Genomic DNA, 10004 nt, shown 5'->3' on the forward strand with positions numbered 1-10004 from the left:
TATAAATTGTGACTAAAGTGTATTTATAACGAGGCAGAGTAAATGGTTATAATGTACTACGGAACATGGTCAGAGATTCTTGGTCCAGTGGTATAAAATGGTATAACTATTAATTATAAAACATTAAATCAAAAGGAACTTACAGCGCCTAATGCATGTTTGTAAGTGATTATAACAATTGTTATGTCCTATGGAAGCATTATATCATGTCATAAATATATGCATAAGTCATTATAGTGATGATTTTCATGGAAAGTGTTACCAACAATTGATATGAAACATGTTAATTAGTGAGCTTTAGAAGGCTGGTAGGCAGATTTGTTTACTTTCTGGCAAAGCCAGGCCAGCTGTTTCCCCCTGTTACCAGTCTTTATCGTAAGCTAACTTAACCGGCTGCTGGCTGAAACTTTATATTCAGCATAAACATATGAGAGTGGTATTGATCTACTCATTTAATAGTGATTCCTCATCTTTGGCCACATAAAGCATCCTAAATGCCTGTGATTCAGACGTGTGTTTATTTCTGCTCTCACAATCCATTTGGGTTTTTGATTAAGGCTAGGGTTAGTCTCAATAGAATACATTCAGGTCAATAAGTGACAAAAACAAGGTTATGAGTGTTTCTGTGGCAGCAGTGTGTCCAGTGCATTTCTAATCCGCTCACTAGTAATATCAGGTGCACATTTACATCTGCATGAAATATCCAGAAGCAATGCTGATTGTGGAAAGGGTCACTATGTTTCACTCAGTAATTTTATTGCTCATTTATATTTTCAACTCACTGTCAGGCTGTCTTGAATATTATAGCAGCTGCACTGACTTGGGATTTTTTTATTCGCCACTGTTTGGAGGGAGATGGATTATGTGATGGAGAGACAATGAGAGAGTGAGAGTTACAGACAGAGGGAGAGAGTCAGAGAGGGAAGGAGGGAGACTAACAAGGAGGTTTTTCTTGCTCATGAAGAGAGCTGCTTGGCTTCATCATGCATTTTTGCCCCTAGAAGGTAAGTCTACGTTTTATTGATCCTATACACCTTCAAATTAAGTGTAAGTAATAAGTCTATTATTTGTGTACAATAATGGCTTGCAAACAATTATCTTGATTTTGCAACCGGCTATACTGGCAGTGTAACAGGTTATACAGTGTATGCATGTCCAATATGAATTAGACCTGTCCTAAATAATTAAAATGAAAGGTTGACAGATGTATCTTGTTACAGTGCACTCTGCATGTTGTGCCCTATAATTAGTCATTTATATGCCTCTAGATTTGACTCCAATTGTGTTGATGATTTGTTCACAAAAGGTGGCATAATTTGTGCAACAGGTCAACTGATTTATCCCTCTCCTTTTCTTCTCACGGGAGGTCTGTCTCTTATAAGATCTCCGTGTAGTATGGGAGAGCACTTACACAGCAGGTGCTCCTCTTAGCTATTTCTGGAACTGCTAAATTTTGCACACCAAATCTATGCAACACCATGAAAAACATAGGTATTCCAGCACTCATTTAAAAACAGGCTTAGTTACTCATTTAAAAACAATGTCTGAAAATCATCAGTTATCCAGGTCATAGTTACGGTGGTCAGTTCTGAACTGAAGAAGCCTCTTGGATAAGAAGTGAAACGTCTGCCGAGTTGCCCTTGATTTAACCCTCCTTAGAATGACATCTGATCTGAATGTTTGCTATGTCCAACATAATTGTCAGTTAATCAGTTTAATGTATTCTAACATAGTGGAGGAACCTAATTAAAAGTAAACCCATTATTTTTATTATACGTAACCCAGCTGAGTTATGGAATTTTATCTTTTTCTCTATAACGTCTTTCTAGTTCTCAATCAGCTGCCTCACCATGAACCACTCAGGGAAGATTTCCTTCCTCTTCAGCTGCAATGTCAGCCCAAGTGAGATGCCACAGCTCGACATAAGTGTCACCAAAAGTGAGCCGCTGACAATTGCTGTCCCCATGACCATCTTCTACAGCATCATCTTCTTCTTCGGAGTATGAAAATTCATTTACTGGACACACTTGACACACAAGCCAATTCTGTCAAAGTGGTATGCATATAGCATTAATAATATGCTGACACTGTAGACCACTAAATGCCATCTCCTCACGCTCTGCAGGTCTTATTCAATGGTGTGAGCATACTGACCCTCCTCATGGATGCTCATATGCGAGTCAGTGCCATTCGTTTCTACCTTCTCAGTCTGGTCATATCAGGTACGCACTACCATGCGCCTTATGGAAGGCCAGGAGTAACAATATTAAACGGAAATCATTCAAGGAAAGTTAAATTGAATTTAATACTTACTTAAATTATAATCTAATAAAACAATTTCATGTTTTGAAAACACATAATTTCTGCTAAACTGTGTAAAAAAAAAGTGTCAAATGGACATTTAATTGTCAGTTGCATTTTCAGATTGAAATTCCAGTTTCCTACTGAATGTTTTCAGGCTTGTTTCCTGATATGTATTAATGTTATACAGTGGATTTACTGAATTGGTATCAACAGGTCCCAATTATGGCAACTGCTTTTCATATTCTGTTTCATTATAAAGATGGTCATGTTGTACTTTGGAGTACACTGAATAATAATTCTTTATTATATCTAAATTTATTTTTTCATACATAATTTCAATTTAATATTGTAAGCCCTGGACTTCGGCAGTTCCTTTTTAAACTCCACAGCTACGTACATTGTATTGCCTGCTTCAAGCAACCATCCTCAATTCAAAACGTTCTAAATTACCTTCATCTCCCTCTTTTAAAATTTTAGACATTCTGCAGCTGTCGACTATTCCGGTAACTTTGTATCGGTATTACTGGGAGAGCTACCCATGGCGTCTGGGCCAAGCCGTATGCAAGGTCTACTTTATGGTCCGCCAAGTGTACTGTGCCACCACAAGCTGGGTTATTGTGACCTTCACCACTGAGCGCTATGCAGCCATTTGCCACACTATGTGGTCTGTCTCCAGCCTGAAGGTTGAGTACTTGCAGAAAATAAATATACTACATGTTTCTTGTTCATACTCAAAGAATTCTTTCAACATAAACTGCTTAACATATTGCAATCTCAGTCCCGGCTGTTCTCATCTGCAGCCCCATAATGGTGGAATAAGCTACCAGATGCCATCAGAGCAGGGGCAACCCTCTTAACTTCAAGAAGCTCTTGAAAACTAATTTCTTCAACCTGGTCAGATAGAAATAGCAGAATGGGTTTCTTTTACTTCTGCTATATTTGCATCCCAGAATGAAATGTAAAAAAAAATAAGGATAAGGAAAGTGGCCCATATACAGAAGGCCAATCTTTTGAAATGCAAAAGACACATAGTGAAGAAAATGTAATAAAATACAATGTGTAAAATTGCATCCCATATTAAGCATTTCATAAAACTATGTGAACTGGAAATTCCTACCATCTCTCTGTCCTTTCCAACAGAAGTCTCGGTTGCCGTGCCTTCTTTTAGTATGGATCATTTCTCTGGTCTCAGCAGTACCCTTTGCTCTAGTCTATGACCAGACTCGTGCCTGCATCCTGGACTACAAAGCCACTACGAGAGAAGATGCCTTCCATGTCTCCACAATGTGTGAGATGATAGAGCCTGATCCTGCACACATCTACAAAGGAGCTTTGCTCCTGAGAGCGGGGTTCTTCTTTCTGGTGAGATATGTGCTGTTGAACAGATTGTATATGCTTACCTGCATCAAACACAGGCACTCTACATGCCTCTCCAACTACAGGTCCCACTGGTCGCCATCTTCACACTTTATCTGCTCATCCTGCTCTACCTGAGGAGAAATGGACGTCAAAGGAGAAACATGGGTCTCATGCGGCCGGATCCAGAAGGAAGACGAGATGTCCAGTGTCATCAGAATGGAAAGCTACTTTTAAATGAAAAGCGGGCTCTAAAACTCATGGGTGAGCCCCAGAACAATGATGAATGAATGCTTGTTTAGGTCTTGTGGTGTAATAGTAAATCTCTAGAGTGCTTTGATGTATCTCAGTCTGATGAAGACCTTATGAAGGTTAAGTGGCAGCTCACTCCAGGAAGTGAGACACTGACTTTTTATTCACATGTCCATGCAAAGTAGTGGATGCTGGAATCTCAACATTTAGTTTTAGCCAATGTTTCCTGGCCAATTAGATAACAGCAGAGAAGCTGGACACTATATGAGGTGTTGTTGACGGTTACCTCATCATACACTGTCAGGTTCTGACCTGCATTTTTGAGGCCTGGCATTTAGACAATATATTAAATGCAAACGTATTGCTTAACCATGTTGATGTCTTTCAAGCAATGCAATTCTGCTATTAAAATAATCTCTGTTTTTTCTTCCAGGTGCAGTTGTAGTAGCCTTTTTTGTTTGCAACTTCCCAGACATTGCATCATCATTGATGCAGGTCTATGTGGTTGTGTGGTCAGATACCGTCCTTTCAGTATACACAATCCTGAAAACGTACTTGTCCCTTCCACTGTGGTATATCAATGGTGCTCTGGACCCACTGCTTTTCTGTATTTCGTCACACACATTTCGCAGGGCATGCTGGAGAACACTGGGTAGGCTCAGGCCTCACTGCTACTGGAAGCATAGGGGCATGTCTTGGCTGCGGCAGAGAAGTTCTACTGAAGAAGCAAGCACACCACCCAGAGAGATGATTGATGGTAAATGCTATGGAGAGAAGATGGACAAAAGGAGAAATGAAGTCACTAACAAATCAAATCAGAGGGATGGAGGTAGCACTGATGAAAGCCCCTTTCAACAACAAGACTCTAAATTGTGAGTGTTTAAATTTTTAACACCATTATAGTCTGAACACATTCATGACTTTGGGATACAAAAATTAAATACATATTTTTCCAAAAAAATCTGCTTTCCCCCCTTTAATTGCTGCAAGGGCATCTCAGAGAAATCTAGCTCATATACGGAAGCCCTAAGCAGCCATCCATTCAAATATTTTTCTTAGTCCGTTTCGATAATGAAAATGAAATAATTATCTCGAGATCTCGAGATGAAGAATGTGTTTTTTACGTGATAACGGGATAATTTACTCGTGACCTCGTGATAACAAACCAGTTGTTTAACACAGGGGTCGGCAGAAACGTTTCATAATAGTAATTTCAGATTTCAGATTGGTATTCAGTGTGACCGGTTACCTCAGTTGGTAGAGCACAGCACTCACAGTCAAAGGGTTCTGCGTTTGATCCTTACTTAAGACCATTTTTTTTGTTTTATCTTTTTATAATCCTCTTCAACAAAGTTGTTATGAAGAGACTGTTTCAAATTGCTCACAATAAAGCATGTACTGGACTGTGTGCGTCCCGGTGATCGGTCCACATCCATCAACCTATGGACTTCATTTCCCCATCATTCACAGGCAGAGGAAATTCCTGCTTCTCATTCAGGGGAATCCATTCGAGGTGCGAACTATGATGGAGCCAGGGAGAGCTTTGCTCCCCTTAATAAGACATGAACTCCCAAAGCATGCCGATTCCTGTATTAAATGTTTGTTATCTTGAGATCTCAAGATGATTATTCCCTTGTCAGGGGAAAACAACATTTGTTCATCATGGGAAAACAGAGTGAAAAATATTTGAATGGATGGCCGCCTAGGGCTTCTGTAGTTTTCAGTAATTTTTTGTAAATATTGTTTACTGTGTCTACAGAATATGTGGAATTTACCTGTATTGTGATGCCAACATTTATGTTCTCATGTAGCTTTTGTCTAGCTAGAAATATATGTTTAGTGTTTAAAAACTTATATTATTGTGACAGATGTGAAGACATTTATTGTAGCAATGCAATTTGTTTATATGTATGAGATATCATATATCCCACATTTCTAGAAATGTGGTCCTAGCTACTGCTTTAGCTCAATGTACAACTGTGCAAAAGATTACTTGATGAGATGTGGTAGTGTGTATTACTATGTTAAGTTTGAAATATGTATTCTTCAAAAGTGTTATTCAGGTGCAGCGCTCATATACGTACGTACTGTGACATACATTTTGCAATGTAGAGAACACAGAGAAGGGACAAAATGGTCAGATTAAAGAAGACTGAGGGTTTGTACATTACTAATCCATGCATTAGCCTGTCACAGTGTCAAATGATGGGTTAGCACCCTGAATGATTCACAGAGGAGTTGCTTACTGAGAGTGTTAATCACAATCGTGCTTTATTGTATTCTAGCCTAAAACACTATTTGGGGCTGATGTAGCTAAACCACATTTTTGAACCAAACTGATTTGTCTGTAAGTTTCATGATTTACAGTATGTGACAGAAGTATATTTTATACCTTTGTGAGTGTGATATAAATGCATATTTCTGCCATATATGAATTTGGCATTGAGTGGAGTGGAGTAGAAAAGTATTTGAGTTGTCAAGACAACCAGCCACAGGAGACATGATGACTTAGCTGAGACCAGCTATCAACACATTACTCAAGGGTTCCTGATGATATGTAAAGTAGATACCCCATTAATGAGCACAGCCTGTGTCAATTGTCAATTTGTATTACTACTGCACCTTTTCTATTGCTCATTAGAGTTATAGGCTCCCTTAGATCCCTGCTGAATCTTTACTGACTCTTGAGTTACTCACAAACACAAAACATAGCGATGTTTGGACATTTGATTGATTTGATTAGGATTTTAATTTATTTAGGTTAAATAATAAAACATATATGTCAAAAACACATACATGTGTATTTGAACCCAGAGGATGGCACAATAAAGTCTTAATAACCAGATTTCCATTGTGGTCCTTGTCGAAAAACAAAACATTTCGTTGTTGTGGAGAAATCCAAGATTTAATCTTAAAAAATTAAATAATCCCATACAATATCTAGTTTTATTTCACAATGTTTCACTATACACTGTTCTCAGAAAAGCACAAACCAGGACCACACACCATGCAAATAAGCAGAAAACCACTGTCATAAAAACAATAGTATTGATTCATTTTTATGTTGTTAAGCACACCAACTCCTTGAACTTCCATTTCCCTTAAATTCCTCCTTAGGGAGTTTCAAAGTTAAAACATAACATGTGTTACCATATTGTAGGACAGTGCTTCATTGACGCTACATCACACTTACACTGAGTGATTGAAAGCCAATATGTTTTAAGGCAGCACTGCAGCATTACATCACATAAAAAAATACTTACAGTAGTTGTCTTGTGCATAATTTTCTACACTTTTCCTGTAATTCAGCATATATTAGGGCTCTCCACTAGAATTTACTGTGAAGTTCTGGGGATTTGAACAAAGCTTGACTACACAGCAATGACTAACAACTGCAGGTTGAAGAGGTTAACCACAACTGCCTATTAAATGGTGATGCACTTGCCTTGGATCAGTGGAAGACTGAGGTTGGCACACTCCTGTAGACTGATAGTAGACCTTAACTGGTAATGGCTCTAAGGGTCTCACCCTCTTTGTTTTGGGGTACACATTATTCCAAACTTATTGTGAGCCAAACAACGCCATCTCCTGGAGATTTTTTTTATGTCTATGCCCTCTCTAGGCAAAAAACACCATGTCCAAGAAGAAGATTCCTATTGGTGGAATAACACTATAAAGGGCCTTTTGATGCCAAAATGCTTCTGTGTTTTAAGGTCTAACATGACCATGCCATAAAAATAAGGCATTTTAATTGTTAAAAAGAGATTGCCTTTGAGTTGGATTTGCTTTTATAGTATCCAACCATGGCTTCAGTGAGTCCACAATCCTCCATGTCTCCATCCACGTCATCTTCTGTGATACAACACACACAAAAACATTATAACACGTTATTGGCCAATATATGTAAAACACACACACGTACACACTTTTGTGGAACAGAAGCCGAGAACCATCAGAAAAATGGCAGAGTTAAGCATAACTCTATGAACGCTGTTAGCTAAACCAGACAGGGTGGGAAAAAATTGGTTGCACTACCCAAGTCTGCAGGGAGAATTAGTTCATACGTGTACCAGCTTGACAAAACCATAGACTGTGTAAAAGAAGTGGACATATTCACTGTGATGTCCCCCATTTGGAAAGTGTTTGCTGACATAATAAATAAAGTGAGAAGTAGGGTAATTTTTTCATAGACTCCAATGCAGTCTGATTTCTTTTGCAACCAGTGGAGTCATCCCTGCTGGCCATTAAAATAATGCAGATTTAAGGCACTTCTACATTGGCTTAACTTTTCAGACACAGAGGTTGCCACCTGAGACATTTTCACTGTCTTAGGTGCCATTTCATGTCCGGGAATGCAATGAGGGATGAACCTGTTGCTATCAACAATGATTTTGTACAATTTAAATTAGAGCAGCAATGATTAATTTAATTATCGATTAGTTGTCAACTATTAAATGAGGAGTTTAAAGGAGTTCATTGCACTAAAAATACATTGTATAAAGTGTGGTCTAGCTGTAAGTAATGTACAATCCAGTACCAAAATATTTAATGAAAGATTTGTTGATTGGATGTATTATTAGGTGGTTGCACAGTGGCCAGTACCATCATTGACCAGTGATCATCAGAATTCCTTTTGTGTATACAGCTAATCAACCTCCACACAGGAACTCTGAGAAGGTCAGTTGGAGGCATATAAGAAGTGCACAAAAAAGCTGCTCTAATAGACTTTTTTATATTAACAAAAGATCAAATGACTTATTATTATATCAAAGGGGTTTCTCATAATAACAGACCCACAAGGAATGAACACCCATCTCTACAGTTCCCATGGTCAGGATACATTTCCATTCAGGGACCTGCACAGACATTTTGTTGGGCAGGGCTCAAGTGAAAAAAACAGCACTTCTCAAAATTAGTTATGATTTTTTTGACAAAACGTTATTTTCACTAATAATTTGTTTATTTTTGACAAGGCAGTAAACCCTTTTAATTATTTTGGTCTTATTGGATTACATAACACTTTTCATTGTTACTTGGTTTCACATTTGAGGGAGGGTTGTCTGTATCATGTAAAGGCAGGACACGTTTTCATATAGGCTAGTGGTCAATTTTGAGATTTTGGTCTATTTTGCTTTTGTCTTCTTTGACTCATGGAACAATACATGGAAAGAAAACTTCCAAAATACACATTTAGATGGAGTTTGTTTTAAGCCTACCTTTCACCGGTTTGCATTAGTAGATTTCTTCTAAATGAACTAAAACAATCTAATCTGCATTTTTAAACATAACATTTCAAGGGGAAAGAGTCTTGATGTAATTCATTTACTGAGGAAGCTCTGTGGTGACATGCTTTAGTTTTCTTTATCCTATTCACCTGCAGTGCCTTACCTAACGCCTAATTTGCATATCAATGTGGCGATCCTGATTACATTATTAGACACGAATTTTACTGTATTCACCTGTTGTGTCTACATTAAGTAGGCTACAGTAACATTAGCCTGTATGACCAACCATGATAAATTGCCTTAGCTTGACTTTAGCTAACTTATTACATTAGCTCAGCTCATGAGTCATACATATTAGTAAGACTTATACTTGCCTTTTGTCTTTTTGCGAATTAGCTGTAAACTCGAGGCACTGGAAGTTTAGTCTTTTGTTCATCACCACTCACCTCCACACAAGCCAAGAAAAACACTGCTGGGAGGGGCTGCTGCCTGTCTGCGTGTGTGTGCGCTGCTGCGGGGAGACGCGGAGCGAGCGAGACGGAGAGAGAGAGCATCGGAACTCCACAGTCTCATCTCCTGACCTGATATTTTTTATTCAGTAAATATATTTATTTGACAGGAAAGCTGTGCACAAACAGGAATATATATACTGTATATATAAATTAATTTATATATATATATATAAAAAGCATCCCAGAAAAAAGGCCACTTTCTCTTGAGGAAGAAATAGGGCAGGTGCTTGAGCCCCTTTTGATGTCTATGTGTGCACGTGCCTGTTTCCATTTGTTTGTGACTTCATTCTATATGAATCTCTGAACAAATGTGGGAGTCAGTTCAGAGGTCTGGAACCAGGCAGGCAATTTCCCT

At 38.3% G+C, this 10004-nt stretch overlaps 1 protein-coding gene across 1 annotated transcript; it reads left to right on the forward strand.

Annotated features, from left to right (window-relative positions):
• Positions 1 to 1844: 1844 nt before the first annotated feature.
• LOC123984500 (pyrokinin-1 receptor-like) lies at positions 1845 to 4804 on the forward strand. The gene is given in 7 exon segments (XM_046071416.1): positions 1845 to 2000; positions 2126 to 2222; positions 2782 to 2987; positions 3445 to 3666; positions 3747 to 3924; positions 4346 to 4670; positions 4672 to 4804. Coding segments are annotated over 7 exon segments (1311 nt in total). The 5' UTR covers positions 1845 to 1850.
• Positions 4805 to 10004: the final 5200 nt, after the last annotated feature.

The sequence above is a fragment of the Micropterus dolomieu genome, linkage group LG15 (genome assembly GCF_021292245.1).
Source record: "Micropterus dolomieu isolate WLL.071019.BEF.003 ecotype Adirondacks linkage group LG15, ASM2129224v1, whole genome shotgun sequence".
Lineage (NCBI taxonomy): Eukaryota > Metazoa > Chordata > Actinopteri > Centrarchiformes > Centrarchidae > Micropterus > Micropterus dolomieu.